At 45.5% G+C, this 22,842-nt stretch overlaps 1 protein-coding gene across 2 annotated transcripts in view; it reads right to left on the bottom strand.

Moving 5' to 3' along the window:
- Nucleotides 1-22,842, bottom strand: part of FSTL4 (follistatin like 4) — a 1,562,686-nt gene that overhangs the window by 71,834 nt on the left and 1,468,010 nt on the right. For both annotated transcript variants that reach the window (XM_075344490.1, XM_075344491.1), the window contains exon 9: nt 586-747. In XM_075344490.1, the coding sequence (XP_075200605.1) occupies nt 586-747 (162 nt within the window). The remainder of the gene's footprint in view (nt 1-585; nt 748-22,842) is intronic.

Genomic DNA, 22,842 nt, shown 5'->3' with positions numbered 1-22,842 from the left:
TCTTGACTCACTGGGCTGTGGGCGGCGTTTCGTGGCTCGTCAAAGCCCAGCGTATCTCCTGCTTGCAGTGCTCTGCTATGAGGGAGGAGGGAGCTGATAGGCTGTGAAAAGCGGTGAAACACCGCCCACAGCCCATCACTTACGGACATTGCGACCGGCCACGGTGATGTCAGGTTAACAGGAACTTGACGTGACATTACCGGATCTCCGAGGTCACAGAGCTCGGGGGTCAGGCATGGGGAACAGCAGTCCACAAAAGCGCCTCTCACAGGCACTATTGCCAACATAAGGTATTTGAGAGAAACACAGTTTCTCAACATAATATTTTTCTAGAAAATAAAAAATATGAATGAATCACCCTTTTAAGTTTTTACACTATGGAGGCAGCAATGCGAACACTGAAGGAGCAATTTTTATAGAAGCTATAAATCCTAGAAGGCTGTATGCTTAGCTTGTACTGCCAGTTTGGGTCAGCATGGGTCAGTATAACTGACAGACTTCCTTTAAATCACTTAGTAAATCTTATAGATTTATGCTAATTGATTATTTTACTTTTAATTACACTTTTGTCAGTAAAAGACTTACCAATTAATGTGAGTTGCTTGGATAATTTTGGCATTATATCAATACCATTTTTCAGCCAAGTTATTTTTGGGTTGGGGATACCCTCTGCATGACACTTCAAGCTGGCAGATACTCCAGGTTCCTGGGCCTGGGTTTCTGGATACACTCTTATTACTGGAGGAACTAAAGAAAACATTAAAAGGGTGTTACAAAAGTAATAAATACAAGACTAACTACTAAATGAGTGCATACAACTACACTGATTTCTCTTTACAATGCCAGATAAAACACATCTTAATTAGGCTTTGGCTCCAATTGTGTATCACTTCCTATGCAAGAGTGTCGGAAGCGATATCCTAATGACCCTCTACTGGGACCGTGAGCCGAGGGTCATGAGACTGTGATCTGATCTTGCGATCGGATCACAGCTGCAGAGAAAGGGAAGAAGCACTTTCTCCCTCTTCTCTGCTGTCTGTCTAAGCATACATCGCCATGTACTCAAATGACATGCAAGTACAGTGCGATGTTTCACATAGACTTGTATGGGGGCATGTGAGCTGAGACTCACTGTCAAGCGCAGCATGTTGCGATTCTTTTCTCATGCCAATATGGCACGAGAAAAGAATTGCAGATGGACACTGCCCCATAGTTTTCCAACGGTGCGAGTGCAATCCGATGTTTTATTTAATGGCACCCCTCCGTGTAAAGCCTCACATTAAAATGCATTGCATGGTATATAAATGGTGACTATGGTAATAGAGCACTATACTACCAATAGTATATTGTAACAATAGTGGTTAATGTAATATATTATTGCAGTAATAAACTGTACATGACACTAGATATGAATATAGTGAATGTAGTTAATACTAGTAGTAATATTTGCAATATAATAATATAAACAAGAAGAATAATAAAAAGCAAAATAGGCAAATAATCTATACTGCCCAGTTACTGACAGTTGGCCATGAAAGGATACATACACTGTGTGCAGAATTATTAGGCAAATGAGTATTTTGATCACATGATACTTTTTATACATATTGTCCTACTCCAAGCTGTATAGGCTTGAGAGCCAACTACCAATTAAGTAAATCAGGTGAAGTGCATCTCTGTAATGAGGAGGGGTGCGGTGTAATGACATCAACACCCTATATAAGGTGTGCTTAATTATTGGGCAACTTCCTTTCCTTTGGCAAAATGGGTCAGAAGAGAGATTTGATGGGCTCTGAAAAGTCCAAAATTATGAGATGTCTTGCAGAGGGATGCAGCAGTCTTGAAATTGCCAAATGTTTGAAGTGTGATCCCCAAACAATCAAGCATTTCATGGCAAATAGCCAACAGGGTCGAAAGAAGCGTGTTGGGCAAAAAGGCGCAAAATAACTGCCCATGAATTAAGGAAAATCAAGCATGAAGCTGCCAAGATGCAATTTGCCACCAGTTTAGCCATATTTCAGCGATACAACGTTACTGGAGTATCAAAAAGCACAAGGTGTGCCATACTCAGGGACAAGGCCAAGGTAAGGAAGGCTGAAAAACGACCACCTTTGAACAATAAACATAAGATAAAACATCAAGACTGGGCCAAAAAATATCTTAAGACTGATTTTTCAAAGGTTTTATGGACTGATGAAATGATAGTGACTCTTGATGGGCCAGATGGATGGACCAGAGGCTGGATCAGTAAAGGGCAGAGAGCTCCACTCCGTCTGACGCCAGCAAGGTGGAGGTGGGGTACTGCTATGGGCTGGTATCATCAAAGATGAACTTGTGGGACCTTTTCGGGTTGAGGATGGAGTGAAGCTCAACTCCCAGACCTACTACCAGTTTCTGGAAGACAACTTCTTCAAGCAGTGGTACAGGAAGAAGTCGGTATCATTCAAGAAAAATATGATTTTCATGCAGGACAATGCTCCATCACATGCATCCAACTACTCCACAGCGTGGCTGGCCAGTAAAGGTCTAAAAGATGAAAAAATAATGACATGGCCCCCTTGTTCACCTGATCTGAACCCCATAGAAAACCTGTAGTCCCTCATAAAATGTAAGATCTATAGAGAGGGAAAACGTCTCGGAACCGTGTCTGGGAGGCTGTGGTGGCTGCTGCATGTAATGTTGATCGTAAACAGATCAAGCAACTGACAGAATCTATGGATGGTAGGCTGTTGAGTGTCATCATAAAGAAAGGTGGCTATACTGGTCACTAATTTTTTGGGTTTTGTTTTTGCATGTCAGAAATGTTTATTTCTAAAGTTTGTGCAGTAATATTGGTTTACCCAGTGAAAATAAACAAGTGAACTGGAAATATATTTGTTTTTTATTAAATTTCCTGATAATTCTGCAAAGTAATAGTTACCTGCACAAACAGATATCCTCCTAAGATAGCCAAATCTAAAAAAACCCTACTCTAACTTCCAAAAATATTAAGCTTTGATATTTATGAGTCTTTTGGGTTGATTGAGAACAGTTGTTGATCAATAATAAAAAAATCCTCTAAAATACAACTTGCCTACTAATTCTGCACACGGTGTATAATTATAAAAAGCATACTAAGTTTTAATTACAATATTTATTTTACTTGCTTACAGCTAGAGATGAGCGAACCGGCCATGGTTCGGCTCGAGTTCGGTTTGCCGAACGGAGGTCTCGTTCAAGTTCGGTTTGGCGAACCACTCGAACCGCATAGGAAACAATGGGAGGCAATCACAAACACAAAAAACACCTAGAAAACACCCTCAAAGGTGTCCAAAAGGTGACAAACAACTCACAACACAAAACAAACACATGGGAAAGTGACAAGAACAAATTCTCATGCGAAAACAAAACAGCATTACAAGGAAAAGAGGATGAGACACAGATATAGGCATGGCATGCCATTCTAAAATCATGTAAAACACCGCAAGGTTACTCCAAGCGGAGTCTCCCTTTTTTTTTTGCAGTGACAGCGCGGCGCGGTGCCGGATGGCATGGGTGTACTTACTCAGCAAGAAAGGTACAAAGTCCTCGGTAAACCAAACTGCTGGATGGACGGGTCCCGCAGCCGGCTGCAGTGTTTCTCCCCGGACAGGTGATGGCGGCTGTCTTTCCCTGCACCTTGATGTTCTCCTTCTGACTACTATGCATTCCCAACGGTAGTCCGCTCCCCGGTGTATGGGTACCGGAGGAGCCCGTTTGCCCGCAGGCACTGGCCCTTGGGTCTCTAGCCTTAGCCGGTAGCTGTATACCCTCACGGTGTGGGCTGTTGCCTTCAATCGGGACTTTTGCTGTTGTGAAACCCCTGGGGTTCCAGTCACATTCGGATCTGACTATGGACAGCGGCTCCAAGCCTGGTCGGGGTCCGATGGCCCTGCCTGTGTGTGTTGGCTTCACTTCGCTCCCCAACGCCCGACCCTGGTCCTACGGTTCCGCGTTGCTCCACCACTCCTGCAGACGGCCACCACTGTCTGCCAACCTTGCCTGGGCCACAAACCCAGACATCCAAGTGTTTACTCCTCTCACTTCCACCTCCTAGACTAAACTGTCTCTTTTCCCGCCTCCAGGCCTGTGAACTCCTTGGTGGGTGGGGCCAACTGCTTGACTCCGCCCCACCTGGTGTAGACATCAGACACTGGAGGGAGGCAACAAGGGTTTTTGTTTGGCTGGTGTCCCTGTCTAATGGGGGTGGGGGTGTTTGAGTGTTATCTGTGATGACCTGGCTAGGCCAGGGTGCCACACTTCACAGGTAGATTTGCATCAAGAATATTCCAAATCCACAAGCATTTACTCTCCCCAGGATGACACAGGGGTAGTAAATTCCTTGTGTATCCATGACTTGTTCATTTTGATGAACATTAGTCTGTCCACATTGTCACTGGACAGACGCGTGTGCTTATCTGTCAGCACACACCCAGCAGCACTGAAGACACGTTCAGAGACAACGCTGGCAGCTGGACACGACAAAATCTCCAAGGCGTAAGTGGAGAGCTCTGGCCATTTTTCAAGATTTGAAGCCCAAAATGAGCAAGGCTCCATTTGCAAAGTCATGGCATCGATGTTCATTTGGAGATACTCCTGTATCATCCTCTCCAGCCGTTGACTATGTGTCAGACTTGTTGTCTCTGGTGGCCTTGCAAAGAATGGTCTAAAAAATTATGAAAAGATTCAATAAAATTGCTGTTACCAGCACCAGATACGGTGTTGCTGGTGCGTGTAGACTGTTGAAGGTGACGAGACCGTCCCATGTTTGTCAAGTTACAACTGCGAGATTCACTCCCTGCACCAGGGTTGTTTGATGGAAAAGCCGAGCTAAGATCGAGTAACAGCTTTTGCTGATACTCCTGCATACGTGCGTCCCTTTCTATGGCTGGAATTATGTCACAAAATTTGGACTTGTACTGGGGATCTAATAGTGTGGCAAACCAGTAGTCATCATCACTTCTAATTTTGACAATACGAGGGTCATGTTGGAGGTAGTGCAGCAAGAGGGAGCTTATGTGTCTTGCACAGCCATGCAGACCAAGTTCACGCTGTGTTTGTGGCATAGAGGTGCTAACCGTTCTTTCTTCCTCTGACATCTCCCCCCAACCTCTTTTAACTGAAATTTGACCAAGGTCTCCCTCATCCGTTGAGTCTTCCATGTCTATGGACAGTTCGTCCTCCATTTCTTCATGTTCTCCTGCACCTTCCTCAACATTTCGCCTGCTACCATGCGCCCTTGTTGATCCCTGTCCCCCATGGTCCCATGCCTGCCGCATTGGTGATGATGAACGTCTGGACCTTGGTGATGTTGTTGTCTCTTGCGCATATGAATCCTCCTGTAGTTCCTCCCCTTCCTGTTGTCCCACCCCCTGACTCCGAATAGTGTTTAGCGTGTGCTCCAGCATGTAAATGACTGGAATTGTCATGCTGATAATGGCATTGTCAGCGCTAAACATATTCGTCGCCATGTCGAAACTGTGCAGAAGGGTGCATAGGTCCTTGATCTGAGACCACTCCATCAGGGTGATCTGCCCCACCTCTGCATCTCGTTGGCCCAGGCTATATGTCATGACGTATTGCACCAGGGCTCGACGATGCTGCCACAGTCGCTGTAACATGTGGAGAGTCGAATTCCAGCGTGTCGGCACATTGCATTTCAGGCGATGAACCGGCAGGCCGAAAAACTTCTGGAGCCATGCAAGTCGCTCAGCAGCGGTGGTTGAACGGCGGAAGTAAGCAGACAGTTTTCGTGCCCTGTTCAGAAGGCCATCTAGGCCGGGATAGTGTGTTAAAAATGGCTGGACAACAAGGTTCAACACGTGAGCCATACAAGGCATGTGTGTCACCTTGCCCAGGCGAAGGGCCGCACCCAGTTTGCAGCATTGTTGCACACGGCCTTACCAGGCTGCAAGTTGAGTGGAGACAACCATTTACCAAACTCAGTCTCCAGAGCTGCCCACAACTCAGCCGCTGTGTGACTCTTATTTCCAAGACATTTCAAGCTAAAGACCGCCTGATGCCGTTGCGCTCTGCTGCCAGCATAGTAATGAGGGGTGCGTGATTCCTTCTGCGCAGTGAGAACGCTGGTGGCCTGACCAGGCAGGCTTGGGGCGGAGGTGGAGGACCCAGACGAGGTGGAGGAGGCAGAAGCAGTGGCGGAACTTGGACAGACAGAGGATTGACACACAAGTCGTGGGGACGGCAAGACTTGTGCAGCAGACCCTTCACCATCAATCACCATAGTTACCCAGTGCCCAGTCAGCAACATGTAATGTCCTTGTCCATGCTTACTGGTCCAAGTATCTGTGGTGAAATGCACCCGTTCACACACAGAGTTTCTCAAGGAAGCGGTGATGTTGTGTGTGACATGCTGGTGTAGCACAGGTACACCTTTCTTAGAGAAGTAGTGGCGACTGGGCATCTGGTACTGGGGCACAGTGACAGACGTAAGGTCTCTAAAATCCTGTGTGTCCACCAGGCAGAAAGGCAGCATTTCGGTAGCCAAGAGCTTACAGAGGGATAAAGTCAACCTCTTAGCTTTGTCATGGGTCACAGGAAATGGCCTTTTATTTGTCCACATCTGAGGGACAGAGATCTGGCTGCTGTGTGTAGACAGTGTTGAGTAGGGTGTCCCTCAAAAAATGCAGGTTTGTGAGGAAATTGCAGGCGTAGACATGATGTTTCCTTCATCCAACGTTGATGCTATCGATGTCTGAGAGAGCTGTACACACGCACTTGTTTCCCCTTCCAAACCAAATGACGACCTACCAAGCAAACTGCCTGTTGCGGTTACAGTGGTGGAAGTTGTGCGTGGAAAACCAGGTGTGACAGCTGTCCCCATAGTCCTAGAAGATGAAGAGCGCGCGGATGCACTTGAAGGGGCTGGCGGTGGATGGTTCGCTCCGCTAGACCGCATTGCAGCACGGTGAGCTTTTCACTGGGACATATGATATTTATTCATGTGACGATTCATGGAAGAAATTGTCAAACTCCTGAGGTTTTGCCCTCTACTAACACAATCACGACAAATTTTTACATATCACATGATTTGGGCGATCTTTTTCTATGTCAAAACAGGTCCAGGCTAGGCAAAGCTTAGAGGGCTTGCGACCTGCTGAGCCCTATTAGAATGACTTAGTAACAATGAGTTTCAGTGTGCAATGCAGTGGTGCTACAAATAGCTTTGCACCAGTGGGACAATAATGGAAGTCCAACAGCCACTTTTAAGATGCCACTAAGTTTACCCAGTGTTTGCTAGTATAATGGCTTAGTAACAATGAGTTTGAGTCTGCAATGCAGTGGTGCTGCAAATAGCTTGGCACCAGTGGGGCACAAATGGAGTACAAAAGCCACTTTTAGGATGCCACTAAGGTTCCTCAGTGTTTGCTAGTATAATGGCTTAGTAAAAATGAGTTTGAGTCTGCAATGCAGTGGTGCTGCAAATATATTTGCACTAGTGGGACACTAATGGAAGTCCAACAGCCACTTTTAGGATGCCACTAAGTATCCTCAGTGTTTGCCAGTATAATGGCTTAGTAAAAATGAGTTTGAGTGTGCAATGCAGTGTTGCCGCAAATAGCTTTGCACCAATTGGACATTAATGGAAGTCCAACAGCCACTTTTAGGATGCCACTAAGTTTACTCACTGTTCGCTAGTATAATGGCTTAGTAACAATGAGTTTGAGTGTGCAATGCAGTGGTGACGCAAATAGCTTTGCACCAGTGGGACAATAATGGAAGTCCAGAAGCCACTTTTAAGATGCCACTAAGTTTACCCAGTGTTTGCTAGTATAATGGCTTAGTAACAATGAGTTTGAGTCTGCAATGCAGTGGTGCTGCAAATAGCTTGGCACCAGTGGGGCACAAATGGAGTACAACAGGCACTTTTAGGATGCCACTAAGTTTCCTCAGTGTTTGCTAGTATAATGGCTTAGTAACAATGAGCTTGAGTGTGCAATGCAGTGGTGCTGCAAATAGCTTTGCATCAGTGGGACAATAATGGAAGTCCAACAGCCACTTTTAGGATGCCACTAAGTTTACTCAGTGTTTGCTAGTATAATGGCTTAGTAACAATGAGTTTGAGTCTGCAATGCAGTGGTGCTGCAAATAGCTTGGCACCAGTGGGGCACAAATGGAGTATAACAGCCACTTTTAGGATGCCACTAAGTTTACTCACTGTTTGCTAGTATAATGGCTTAGTAACAATGAGTTTGAGTGTGCAATGCAGTGGTGCCGCAAAGAGCTTGGCACCAGTGGGGCACAAATGGAGTACAAAAGCCACTTTTAGGATGCCACTAAGGTTCCTCAGTGTTTGCTAGTATAATGGCTTAGTAAGAATGAGTTTGAGTCTGCAATGCAGTGTTGCTGCAAATAGATTTGCACTAGTCGGACACTAATGGAAGTCCAACAGCCACTTTTAGGATGCCACTAAGTTTACTCAGTGTTTGCTAGTATAATGGCTTAGTAACAATGAGTTTGAGTGTGCAATGCAGTGTTGCTGGAAATAGATTTGCACTAGTGGGACACTAATGGAAGTCCAACAGCCACTTTTAGGATGCCACTAAGTATCCTCAGTGTTTGCTAGTATTTTGGCTTAGTAAAAATGAGTTTGAGTGTGCAATGCAATGTTGCCGCAAATAGCTTTGCACCAGTTGGACATTAATGGAAGTCCAACAGCCACTTTTAGGATGCCACTAAGTTTTCTCACTGTTTGCTAGTATAATGGCTTAGTAACAATGAGTTTGAGTGAATCTTCCCGATTTACCCTAGTGCGTTGGCAAATCAGGGTAATAAGGAGTTAATGGCAGCCCATTGCTGCCAATAAGTCCTAGATTAATCATGTCAGGCGTCTCCTCGAGAAACCTTCCATGATTAATCTGTAAATTACAGTTAAAAAACACACACACCCGAAAAATCCTTTATTAGAAATAAAAAACAATAACAAAGTGCCTCATCACCAATTTATTAACCCCGACAAAGCCCTCCATGTCCGGCGTAATCCACGGACCTCCAGCGTCGCGTCCAGCTCTGCTGCATGCAGGTGACAGGAGCTGCAGAATACACCGCCGCTCCGGTCAGCTTCACACAGCAACTGAGGTGAGTAGCGCGATCAGCTGCTGTCAGTCAGGTAACTCACGGCCACCGCTGGATCCAGCGGTGGTCGCGATTAACCTCAGTGACAGCTCAGCTGATCACTATATTCACCTCAGTTGCTGCGTGGAGCTGACCGGAGCGGCGGTGAGTAGCGCGATCAGCTGAGCTGTCACTGAGTTTACCCGCGGCCACCGCTGCATCCACCGCTGGATCCAGGTAACCTCAGTGACAGCTCAGCTGATCGCGATACTCACCTCAGTTGCTGCGTGGAGCTGACCGGTGTGGCGGTGAGTAGCGTGATCAGCTGAGCTGTCACTGAGGTTACCCGCGGCCACCGCTGCGTCCACCGCTGGATCCAGGTAACCTCAGTGACAGCTCAGCTGATCGCTCGGCTGTCTTCAGTTGCTGTGTGAAGCTGACAGGAGCGGCGGTGTATTCTGCAGCTCCTGTCACCTTCATGCAGCACAGCTGGATGCGACGCTGGAGGACTGTGGAGTACACCGGACATGGAGGGTTTGTCGGGGTTAATAAATTGGTGATGAGGGACTTTGTTAGTGTTTTTTATTTATAATAAAGGATTTTTTGTGTGTGTGTATTTTTTAACTGTAATTTACAGATTAATCATGGAAGGAATCTCGGGGAGACGCCTGACATGATTAATCTAGGACTTATTGGCAGCTATGGGCTGCCATTAACTCCTTATTACCCCGATTTGCCAACGCACTAGGGTAAATCAGGAAGAGCCGGGTACTGTCCCAGAACTGTTGCATCTAATGTAGGTGGCAATTCTGGGCGGCTGCTGACTGATATTGTTAGGCTGGGGGGCTCCCCATAACGTGGAGCTCCCCATCCTGAGAATACCAGCCTTCGGCCATATGGCTTTATCTGGCTGGTATTAAAATTGGGGGGACCGCACGCCGTTTTTTTAAATTATTTAATTATTTATTTCACTGCACAGTATAGACACGCCCACCGGCTGCTGTGATTGGGTGCAGTGAGACACCTGTCACTCAACGTGGGGGCGTGTCTCACTGCAACCAATCATAGGCGCCGAAAAGCAGGAAAGCAGGGAATACGAGATTGTTTAATGAGCGGCTGGCTTTTTCAAAAGAGGAAAAGCCGCCGGAGTTTAGTGAACAGCTGTGCAGCGCCGCGGCAGTGATCGGGGAACGGTAAGTAAGAGAGAGGGGGGAGAATGACCGACAGACTGTGAGAGGGGGACAGACAAGACAGAGAGAGACCGACAGAGTGAGACCGACCGACGGGAGATAGAATGAAAAAAAAAAATGACCGACATCGCTAGTAAAAAGCACAAAACGTGCGTTTTGGACATCGGAGTGCCACACAATGTTTTTATGTAAAATCTTTCATGTAATAATCTCAAAAAGTAACATACACCAGCTCTATCTCACTATTGGGTATGTGCCCTTAACATTTCCGCCATGAAAATTCATTTTGGTGTCATTTTGGAAGGTTTTCTGGTGAGTCCGTAAAAATGGCGTTAAACTCAGACAAAATTGTTCACAGCTGTGACTTTTGAGTGATAAATGCTTCAAGGGGTCTTCCCCATGCTGTTGCCATGTCATTTGAGCACTCTTCTGAGACTTTTGTGACATTTTTAGGGTTTCTACATGCTGCCGGGGGTCATTTCAGAAAAATACTCGGGTCTCCCATAGGATAACATTGGGCTCGGTGCTCGGGCCGAGTACACTAGTATCTTGGGATGCTCGGCCCGAGCCTCGAGCACCCGAGCTTTTTGGTACTCGCTCATCACTACTTAGTAACAATGAGTTTGAGTCTGCAATGCAGTGGTGCTGCAAATAGCTTGGCACCAGTGGGGCACAATTGGAGTACAACAGCCACTTTTAGGATCCACTAAGTTTCCTCAGTGTTTGCTAGTATAATGGCTTAGTAAAAATGAGTTTGAGTCTGCAATGCAGAGGTGCTGCAAATTGCTTGGCACCAGTGGGGCACAATTGGAGTACAACAGCCACTTTTAGGATGCCACTAAGTTTCCTCAGTGTTTGCTAGTATAATGGCTTAGTAACAATGAGCTTGAATGTGCAAAGGGCTGGAGGGTACAGTGGCAGGGTTGTGGGTTTGTGTAGAGGAAAGGAAACCTCAGTTTATGTCCCTCCTAATGGTGAAATGCAGCGAGGAAGTCCCTGACCTTAGCTACACAGACGCTCTTATCTGTAGCTGTTAAAATCTGTTTCCACGGACCTGACTATCACCTATGGCTCTGATCCTGCTGTTATTAGCCCTTACAAGGGCTGAAAGAAACTTCTATCCCTATTCTGTATAGCGCTGTGTGTAGAGCGTGCACAGCAGTATCGGAGACAGGAGCTGCACCTGCAGTGACTGACACCCAGACGCAGAAGGCAGATAATGGCGTCCTGACAGGCAGATACCCGTTTTTATAATGCAGGGACATGTGACATGGACATCCTATCACACATGCCGTTGCTTCTGTGGCTAAAAGTCCACTTAGCTGTGTGTGTGTATGGGATTGGCCGACATGCTGGCCCGCCCCACTACACGCGCGCGCTTAGGGAAGGAAGACAAGGGAAAAAAAAAAAAAATAGCGATTGCCATTATCCCAGCAGCACTGATCTGAATGCGCTGTTCCCGCACACTATACGCTGAAATTTCATAATAGTGTCAGTCACAGAGTGACTTACACTATTACAGCGGAAAGCCAGCTAGTAATTAGCTTGGTTTTTTGCTGCTAGAACCGTTCTCGAACGTAACTAGAACTATCGAGCTTTAGCAAAAAGCTCAAGTTCTAGTTTGATCTAGAACAGCCCCCAAAATCACTCGAACCGTGAACTGGAGAACCACGAACCGCGCTCAACTCTACTTACAGCATGTGAAATGCGTATTCAACACGTCACCAATTTTCTAAGTGAATATTAAGCTAAAGGTACCATTGCCATGAATTTCTCACCAGATGTCAGAAACAATCCATTCAATGTGGTGTAAAAAATCAAAGAAAGTCATGACACCACCTGTAATTTAAAAATAATTAAAAAGCAATCCTGACACTTAGTGAAAAATAATATCAGCTAGTTGAACAGATGACCTATAAAAAAGTGTTTCATTGCCATGGTGTCAAACAAGAAACATCTCATGATGTGTAAAATTAGTGAGCTGTCTCAAGACCTTCACAACTTTATTGTTGCAAAACATACTGATGGTATTTGTTACAGAAAAATTTCAAAACTACTGAAGGTTCCATTGAGCACTGTTGAGGCTAAAATCTGGAAGTGAAAAGAACATTATTTTACCATATTCCAGCCACAAAGAGGGGATCCAAGCAAGATTTCAGATAGACGAGTGAAAAGAATTATCAGAAGATTTATCCTAGAGCCAAGGTTCAACTGGCTGTGAGATCTACAGAATGAACTGGAATCAGCAGGTACAATTGTTTCAAAGAAAACAATACACCATGTGCAGAATTATTAGGCAAGCTGTATTTTTTTATTATTGATCAACAGCTATGTTCTCAAACAACCCAAAATACTCATAAATATCAAAGCTTAATATTTTTGGAAGTTGGAGTGTTTTTTTTTTTAGATTTGGCTATCTTAGGAGGATATTTGTTTGTGCAGGTAACTATTACTATTACTGTGCAGAATTATTAAGCAACTTAATAAAAACCAAAATATATTCCCATCTCACTTGTTTATTTTCACCAGGTAAACCAATATAAATGCACAAAATTTAGAAATAAACATTTCTGACATGCAAAAACAAAACCCAAAAAAAATAGTGACCAATATAGCCACATTTCTTTATGATGACACTCAACAGCCTACCATCCATAGATTCTGTCAGTTGCCTGATCTGTTTACGATCAACATTGCATGCAGCAGCCACCACAGCCTCCCAGACACTGTTCCCAGAGGTGTACTGTTTTCCCTCCCTGTAGATCTCACATTTTACGAGGGACCACAGGTTCTCTATGGGGTTCAGATCAGGTGAACAAGGGGGCCATGTCATTATTTTTTCATCTTTTAGACCTTTACTGGCCAGCCATGCTGTGGAGTAGTTGGATGCATGTGATGGAGCATTGTCTTGCATGAAAATCATGTTTTTCTTGAACGATACCGACTTCTTCCTGTACCACTGCTTGAAGAAGTTGTCTTCCAGAAACTGGCAGTAGGTCTGGGAGTTGAGCTTCACTCCATCCTCAACCCGAAAAGGTCCCACAAGTTCATCTTTGATGATACCAGCCCATAGCAGTATCCCACCTCCACCTTGCTGGCGTCTGACAGAGTGGATCTCTCTGCCCTTTACTGATCCAACCTCTGGCTTATCCATCTGGCCCATCAAGAGTCACTCTGATTTCATCAGTCCATAAAACCTTTGAAAAATCAGTCTTAGGATATTTCTTGGCCCAGTCTTAATGTTTTATCTTATGTTTCTTGTTCAAAGGTGGTTGTTTTTCAGCCTTCCTTACCTTGGCCATGTCCCTGAGTATGGCACACCTTGTGCTTTTTGATATTCCAGTAAAGTTGCAGCTCTGAAATATGGCCAAACTGGTGGCAAATGGCATCTTGGCAGCTTCACGCTTGATTTTCCTCAATTCATGGGCAGTTATTTTGCACCTTTTTTCCCAACACACTTCTTGCGACCCTGATGGTTATTTGCCATGAAACACTTGATTGTTTGGCGATCACGCTTCAAAAGTTTGGGATTTCAAGACTGCTGCATCCCTCTGTAAGACATCTCAAAATTCTGGGCTTTTCAGAGCCCATCAAATCTCTCTTATTATGACTAGAGATGAGCCACCCTTCTGGAGTTCGAGTTCGGTTCGATTCGTCGAACGGTGACTCCGTTCTGAGAACGTTCGTCAAACTTTCGACGAACCCCTTCGAACCCCATTGAAAACAATGGCAGGCAAAAACAAACACATAAAAACACATTATACATGTACACATACAGTTAATAAACATTGCCATTACATTTACAGGTCCCCGCGACGCGTCCTGCACTTTGTCTCCCGACGCTTTTCCTTCCGATAATCGCTGCATCCTCCCGGTAACCAGCACTGATGATAGGACCTTCCGTGACGTCAAAATAGCATGTGACCAGTCCCGTGTGTATAATCTCATTGGCTACAGAATGGTCACATGGCTAGACGTCATGCTAGGTCCTGTCAGTGCATCTCTCCAGTACGCGGTGCTCGTTTGTGCATCCCCGTGTACCGGCGAGATGCTCTGGCACATGGTCGGCTTCCCCGCTCCTCCATGTGGGCGCTCTTTACAGAGTCAGCGCACATGCAAGAACTGGCTGCCACAGCCGATGAATTGCGGCACCGGGAATCACGTGATCGGAGCACCGTTGCTATAGTAACCTCCTGTCAGCGGTGACGTCTTTGCTTACAGCCCGCAGCCTCTGCTTACTCTCACTGAGGGATTAGACTGCACGGGGAGCAGAAGCGTCTTCCTCCCATGCAGTGCTGTCTGATGTAGCAGAACTGCATGGGTTGAAGGAGAAAGAATACCAGGATCATGGAGGGCTGAGAGGGAGTAATAAACATGGAGTCTCTAAGTGTGTTTGAGTATTTATTTCTATTAAAGTATTTTTTCTCTGTGTGGTGTCCTTTTTTTTAACCCTTTATTGAAATTCTTAATGGCCGGGTCAAACTTGCCTGACATTAAGAATCTCTGGCTTAATACTAGCTAGTAAAACAAAGCTAGTATTAACCCATTATTACCCAGCAAGCCACCTGGCTTTAAGGTTGCTGGAAGAGTTGGATACAGCGCCAGATGATGGCGCTTCTATGAAAGCGCCATTTTCTGTGGCGGCTGCGAACTGCAATTCACAGCAGAGGGCCCCAGAAAGCTCGGTCCAACCTGTGCTGCGGATTCCAATCCCCAGCTGCCTAGTTGTATCTGGCTGGACACAAAAATGGGGCAAAGGCCATGTCGATTTTTTTTTTAATTATGTCATGAAATTTATGAAATAATTAAAAAAAGGTTCTCTATTTTTTTAGTTCTCAACCAGGTACAAATAGGCAGCTGGGGGTTGGGGGCAGCGTACCTGCCTGCTGTACCTGGCTAGCATACAAAAATATGGCGAAGCCCACATCACTTTTTTGGGGGGCAAAAAACTCATGCATACAGTCCTGGATGGAGTATGCTGAGCCTTGTAGTTCTGCAGCTGCTGTCTGCTCTCCTGCATACACTAGTGAATGGAGCATGCTGAGCCTTGCAGTTCTGCAGCTGCTGTCTGCTCTCCTTCATACAGACAGACAGCAGACAGCAGCTGCAGAACTACAAGGCTCAGCATACTCCATCCAGGATTGTATGCAGGAGTTTTTTGCCCCCCCAAAAATTATGTGGGTTTCGCCATGTTTTTGTATGCTAGCCAGGTACAGCAGGCAGCTACGGGCTGCCCCCATCTCCAGCTGCCTATTTGTACCCGGCTGGGAACCAAAAATATAGGGAAGCCTTATTTTTTTTAATTATTTAATGAATTTCATGAAATAATTAAAAAAAAAATGACGTGGGCTTCGCCCAATTTTTGTGTCCAGCCAGGTACAAATAGGCAGCTGGGGATTGGAATCCGTAGTGCAGGGTTCCCAAGCTTTCTGGGCACCCCTGCTGAGAATTGCAGTCCGCCGCCACCCCAGAAAATGGCGCTTTCATAGAAGCGCCATCTTCTGGCGCTGTGGCCAACTCTTCCAGCTGCCCTGGTGACAGGTGGCTCGCTGGCCCTAAGCCCGAAATTCATGGTGTCACGCCAATATTAGACATGGCCACCATGAATTTCTAGTACAGATAAAAAAAAATACAACACACAGAAAAATATTTTTATTAGAAATAAAACACAACACAATTAGTGAGTCCATCTTTATTGAAATAAAGAACCCCCCTCCGCAGTAATCCTGGGTCAAAGGTCCCGCGCCGTCCAATCCGGATTCAATATCATCTGATCGGTTTGCTGGAAGGCAAAGCGATCAGATGATATGTCAGGTTCAAGGGCCTGAATCACATGACACAGCAGCTGATTGTGTAAACGGCTTTTATACAATCAGCTGATGCATCAGTGCAAAAAAAAAACCAAAAACCAAACTACACACTTCTGTGCAGACTCCTGTCCAACAACAGCAGTTGATAGTTTAGCCGGCCGGGCGGTAAAAAGCCGGCCTCACCGCTCGACTTATAGTGTCAGCTGATTCCATCAGGTGACCGCATCAGCTGATCATCGCCAGGTCTGAGAGAGAGAAAAGAGCGAGAAAAGAGAGAGAAGAGAGAGAGAGAGAGAGAGGGGGAAAAAAGAGAGAGAAAAGAAAGTAAAAGAGAGAGAGAATTAGAGAAAAAGAGAGAAAGAGAAAAAAAGAGAGAGAGAGGGGGAGAAAGAGAGAAAAAGAGAGAGAAAGAGAGAGAAAGAGAGAGAAAGATAAAAAGAGAGAGAAAGAGAGAGAGAGAAAAAGAGAGAGAGAGAGAAAGAGAGAGAGAGAAAAAGAGAGAGAGAGAAAAAGAGAGAGAGAGGGGAAAAAGAGAGAGGTGTGTCCCGCGGCTCACAGCTGATGTCCGGTTCCTCCCCTCAGTGAATAATTAAATTAACTTAAATTATAAATAAATAATAATTATAATTTAAATTCTTTACCAGAGCGGCCGGGACTTGAACTCGTGAGTAATGCTCCCTAGGCAGTAGCTTTAACCATTGAGCCACTGCCTCTAATGAGAAGCATACAAAGATTTGGTTATCTTGACCTCTGCATTGCAGAGTGAAGTCTCTGGTGACAGCGTGGCTCACTTCAGGTGCTGTGTGGAGAGGACACAAAGTGCTCGTGTTCTACGGTGGTTCCTGTCATTTTCATGTAGGAGAGCTGACAGTGTCGTGTGGATTACTTTGGACCTGGATTGTTGTTTGGGGATTAATAAACAGGTAAATGAGGTGTTTTTTTGTCTTTTATTCCAAATAAAGGATTTTTCGTTGTGTGTGTTTATTTACTTTCACTTATACGTTAATCATGGAAGGTATCTCGGGGAGATGCCTGCCATGATTAACCCCGTTATTACCCTGATTGCCACCGCACCAGGGCAATTCGGGATGAGCTGGGTAGAGTCCTGGGACTGCCGCATCTAATGGATGCGGCAATTCCGGGTGGCTGCTGGGTGATATTGTTAGGGTGGTGGGCTCCCCATAACGTGGCGCACTCCATCCTAACAATACCAGCCTCCAGCCGTGTGGCTTTATCCTGGCTGGTATCAAAATTGGGGGGGACCGCAGGTTTTTTTTTAATTATTTATTTATTTATTTTACTGCACGATATAGACCCGCCCGCCGGCGGCTGTGATTGGTTGCAGTGAGACAGCTGTCACTCATCATGGGGGGGTATCTGACTGCAACCAATGAAGGGTGCCAGTGGGTGGGGAAGGCAGGGAATACCTGATTGAATAATGAAGTGGCAGCCATTTTCAAAAAAGGAAAAGCTGCCGGAGATTTGTGACAGCCGTGCAGCGAGGCGCCCGTGATCGGTGAGGACGCAGGACACATGCAAATACACAACGTGCCCACATAGCCTTAAGGGGGCTTTACACGCTACAATATCGTTAATGTTTTATCGTCGGGGTCACATCGTTAGTGACGCACATCCGGCGTCATTAACGGTATCGCAGCGTGTAACACTTACCAGCGACCTTAAACGTCCTCCAAAGTGGGGAAAATCGTTCACCATGGAGAGGTCGTCCTAAAACCAAAAATTGTTAATGGTTGTTTAAAAATGTTGTTCCTCGTTCCTGAGGCAGAACACATCGCTGTGTGTAACACTGCAGGAGCGAGGAAGCTCACCTTACCTGCATCCCGCCCGTAATGAGGAAGGAAGGAGGTGGGTGGAATGTTCGTCCCGCTCATCTCCGCCCCTCCGCTTTGATTGGCCGGCCGCTTAGTTACGTCGTGGTGACGTTGCGGTGACGCCGAACACACCTCCCCCTTGAGGGAGGGATTGTTCAGCAGTCACAGCGACGACGCCGACGAGGTAAGTGCGTGACGCTGCCGTAGCGATAATGTTCGCTGCAGCAGCGATCACACAATATTGCATGCACGACGGGGGCGGGTGCTTTTGCGTACGATATCGCTAGAAATTGCTAGAAATATCGTAGCGTGTAAAGCCCGCTTTACTGTGAAAAGCCTCGCTTTTGGTGATCAAACCGCTCTCGAATGTAACTCGAACTGCCGAACTTTAAGCAAATCGTTTTATGAAATCTTAATAAGCCAGTGGAAGATTGAAACAAAACCCATTCCTGTTTCTACCTTATTAAGCAGACAGGTAAGATAAATCCTTAAAATTGGTGTTATAAGTGAGGGCAAAATTCCAGGGAAGCATGTGTGACTATTGTGGACAAACTGTATGTCCTAGATGAAGGCAATATAACCTAGGTCACAATCCAAACATAATAAGCAGCAAGCAAAAATTAAATGAACACCAAAAAGAAATGCAAGCCTATGCCAATCTAATATATAAAGCTGAATGTGTGTATGTGTGTGTGTATGTCCGGGATTGGCAACCGCACCGTCGCAGCTTCAGCCACAAACTTTTGCACACTCACACTTCTGGACCCCGAGAGCGTCATAGGCTATGTTTTGAGGGGAAATTTTAACCCCGCTCTTTACAGTTATTCACCAAAAAACCTGCCTCCATTAAAGCTAATGGAGCTGGGAGCCACAGTGCAGCCAGAACTTCAGAAGAATGTGCAGCCACGCCCTTATATGGAATGTTGGCGTGTCACAATGCAGCCAGGGAAAGAGACAGACACAGAAAGTGGCAGACACAGACAGGGTAAGAAACAGACATAGACAGGGTAAGAGACAGACACAAAGAGACAGACACAGACAAAGAGACAGACTGACAGGGAAAGAGACAGACAGGGAAAGAGAGGAAAAGAGAGAGACAGGTTAAGAGACAGACACAGACAGGTTAAGAAAAAGACACAGACAAAGAGACAGACAGACACAGGGAAACAGACAGACAGCGAAAGAGAGGGAAAGAGACAGACAGAGAAAGAGAGGGAAAGAGACAGACAGGGAAAGAGACAGACAGGGAAAGTGACAGAGATAGATAGAAAGACGAGGAAAGAGATAGATAGACAGACAGACAGGGAAAGAGATTGAGACAGATGGAGAAAGAGACAGAGACAGTCAGAGACAGACAGGGAAAGAGACAAACAGACAAAGAGATAGAGAGAGAGACAGAGAGATATATACAGAGGGAGAGACAGACAGAGAATGGGAGAGAAACAGAGAGACAGTTACTATCCCGGGCGTTAATACATTCTATTTATACATTCTATCCCGGGAATGTTAATACACTCTATTTTGTTAACAACAGTTATTAACCCGGGCAGACTGATAGGGAAAGAGACAGACAGGGAAAGAGAGAGACAGACACAGACAGGTAAAGAGACAGACACAGACACAGGGACACAGACAGACAGGGAAAGAGAGGGAAAGAGACAGACAGGATAAGAGACAGACAAAGAGACAGACACAGGGAAAGAGACAGAGGGAAAGAGACAGACAGGGAAAGAGAGGGAAAGAGACAGACAGGGAAAGAGATAGATAGACAGACAGGGAAAGAGATTGAGACAGACCGAGAAAGAGACAGAGACAGTCAGAGACAGACAGGGAAAGAGACAGACAGACAAAGAGATAGAGAGAGACACAGAGAGATATATACAGAGGGGGAGCCAGACATTATAATTACATTTATATCTATTTGTTTTGTGGTTTTTGTGTGCAAAATACATTTTTGTTAATACATTCTATTTTGTTAACAGCAGTTATTAACCCGGGCGAAGCCGGGTAGTACAGCTAGTAGCCATATAAAAATCAATTTTATTCCAGAAAGATAAAAAGGTACTAGATCAAATGTAAAACTACAACAAGATCAAGAAAAAAAGACAAGGGAGACACCTGACAAGCTCAACTGGTATGGCACAAAAACATATGCTGTAACATGTATTAGAAAAATAAAAATAGATATAAATATACGTAATCAATTGAATAAATTAATCAATGTATGCTAATAGGTATCACTGTATCAATCCAGACACACGTGAGGGCCAGGTACCACCACACTCGATGCACGTTTCGCAAGAAATGCTTGGTCCAGGAGAACGCAGCCATACGTCTGGAAGCATGGTTGGACAACATGGAGGATCTGACTAAAAAACTAGTGGAAGCGCAGCTTCAGCAGCAGCAAGCTCAGCAGGAGACTAGTAAACAGCTAAAATAGTCCAATATGCAGCATCAGGCTTAGTAGCAACCTTAACAGCTAACACAGTAGGAAACAAATAAACTGTTGCTGCATAAGATCCAGCAACAGCAGCAGCTCCAACAGCAGCAGGTACTTGAGCAGCTCTGCCAATAGCAGCAGGCGCTTGAGCAGCAGTGGCAAGAGCAGCGGGTGTTAGAATAGCAGTGCCAACCACAGCAGTTCTTGGAGTGGCCGATGGATCTACTAATGGAGGCAGCCCAAGATAGGGCGACTTACCCACCCCCAAATCCAGATGATGACTCACATGTCCAGAAAGCGGTAAGAGAAGCCATACAAAAGATGACCCCGGTTGATGATGTTGGGGCCTTTTTGACTGTATTTAAAACAATTGCTGTGTGGAAGTATCCACCGCAGGAACAGTGGGCAGAGATTCTGATACCTTGTCTAACTAACGTGCTGCAAAAGACCTATTATGACCTGGCCTTGCAGGATGTCAAAAAATATGATAACTTAAAAATGGAAATATTAGCATGCTCAGGCATGACTTTGACTGTCAGGGTGGAACGGGGAAGCCAATGGGCTTATAAATCTCCCTGCTCCAAAATGTCTAATTTGCAACACTTAGTCCAAAAGTGGTTGCAGCTGGAGTCCTCCACCCCAGCCCAGATGGTGGAGGGGGTTGTTATGAACCTATTCATTCACTTCCTTCTGAGGCCAGTGCAGTCTTGGGTTGCCCAGGGAGATGCTCAAAATGCTGATGACCTAGTATGCTTGGTAAAAAGGTGGTTGAGAGGTCTATGGGGAAGCCAGGGGTCAGAGCATCTCCATATTGGGTATTTCAAAGGGGGGGGGGTGATTCCCAGAGGAAGGGTACTGTAGCTACAATCAGGTGGTGCCCAAGGTCCAAAGGGTGGCATAGGGACTTGTAAAACTCTTAACTAATGGAGTAATTTGTTGGAGGTGTCATGGCCCAGGTCAAATAGCCACCCATTGTCTTTTGACCACTGAGCCAATGGACTGCAGCATGGGTCAGCGCTGTTCATAAAATGTGTATCCTGCCTGCAGTATGGACTTTCAACTTGGAAATGGGTCACCGGGATGTGCCATGGGCTGTGATCATAGATAGTATGCCAATTGCAGAACATTGGATTCAGGGAGACTGGTGACCATTGTGAGTGCCGCACTACCTCATCAACTGATTTCGGGAAAGATTGTGGGCATCCGATGTATCCATGAGATGATAAGGACTACCCTGTGGCCAGAGAGCTCATGGAAACAAACTGTGCCACAAAAGTCCTATGAGGTAGGCATGTTAAAAGACCTGTTACACCCTATTATTATAGGACGGGACTTTGCCTTATTCTGAGACCTATGGTGGAAGTTTGCGGTGCCTGGTTATTCAGGTAAGAGCCCTGGCATCCTTATGGGAATGTTGTCACAACCAGAATCAAATAGGATTGCATCTTGTGTACTGGTGGGCAGTGAGGAGACGACAGCGTCCTATGAAACATTCCAGAGCTGTGGGTGTCTGGAGCAAACTTTCGGACTTCTCAACTTAGGGACCTAACTCTTAAACGGGCCTTTGACAATAGAACTGTCTTAAATGGGGTTGCTCAAGAACCAGGTACCCATATTTTGCTATCAACGGGGAATTGTTATATTGAGTCACTAAGCAAAGTGGTGAAATGGTTAAGCAATTCTTAGTACCAGGACACCAAATGTGTAAGGTGTTAGACATAGCTCATTCTCATGTCTTGGATGGTAAGCTGGGCATAAACAAAATCCAAGAATGGATCCTGCAAAAGTTCTACTGGCCCAGGTGTCCTACAGAAATTTTAAACTATTGCAGGTGCTGTTCCACCTGTCAGCTAACTGCTCCGGTCGTGGAGAAAGAGGGCCGGGACTGGGATTGTCGATTGTCATACCTGATTCTCCATTAGCTAAGTTTTTCAGGCCCTACAGCATTTATTCCATCCAAAATCCTTTATGTTCGCCATCCTCTGGTACTCCTTGACAAAGCGAAAGAAACTTGGAAAGCCAAGGTTACAGCATACAAGTACGCATAGAACATGTAATACAGATGCAGAAGAGGATTGCAGAGGTAATGCCTATAGTGAAGGAAAGACTTCTCCAAGCGCAAAAGGCCAAGAAAAGAGCATACAATTTTTCGGCAAGAGACAATTCAGCCCTGAAGACTGAATGTTAGTGTTAATTCCTACCATTGAGAGCAAGTTTCTTACATACAAAGTAATAGAAAAACTTGGGGAGGTGAACTATAAGGTCCACCAGCTGGGAAGATGAAAGCTCTATCAAGTATATGACGTCAACTTGATAAAGTCATGACGAGATAAAGAACTGGTTGAAGCCCCTTGCTTGGTGGTTAAACACAATGTGGATATCAAGGATGTCACAGTGCCAGATATACTGTCACTGACCCAGGAAAAAGCAGTGACGGAAACTGCTCCAGCAAAACAGCCATCAATTTTCAGAGTTAC

Source organism: Anomaloglossus baeobatrachus, chromosome 4 (genome assembly GCF_048569485.1).
Source record: "Anomaloglossus baeobatrachus isolate aAnoBae1 chromosome 4, aAnoBae1.hap1, whole genome shotgun sequence".
Taxonomy (NCBI): Eukaryota; Metazoa; Chordata; class Amphibia; order Anura; family Aromobatidae; genus Anomaloglossus; species Anomaloglossus baeobatrachus.
Note: the sequence above shows the minus strand (reverse complement) of the source record. Positions and strands in the feature narration are given on the sequence as shown.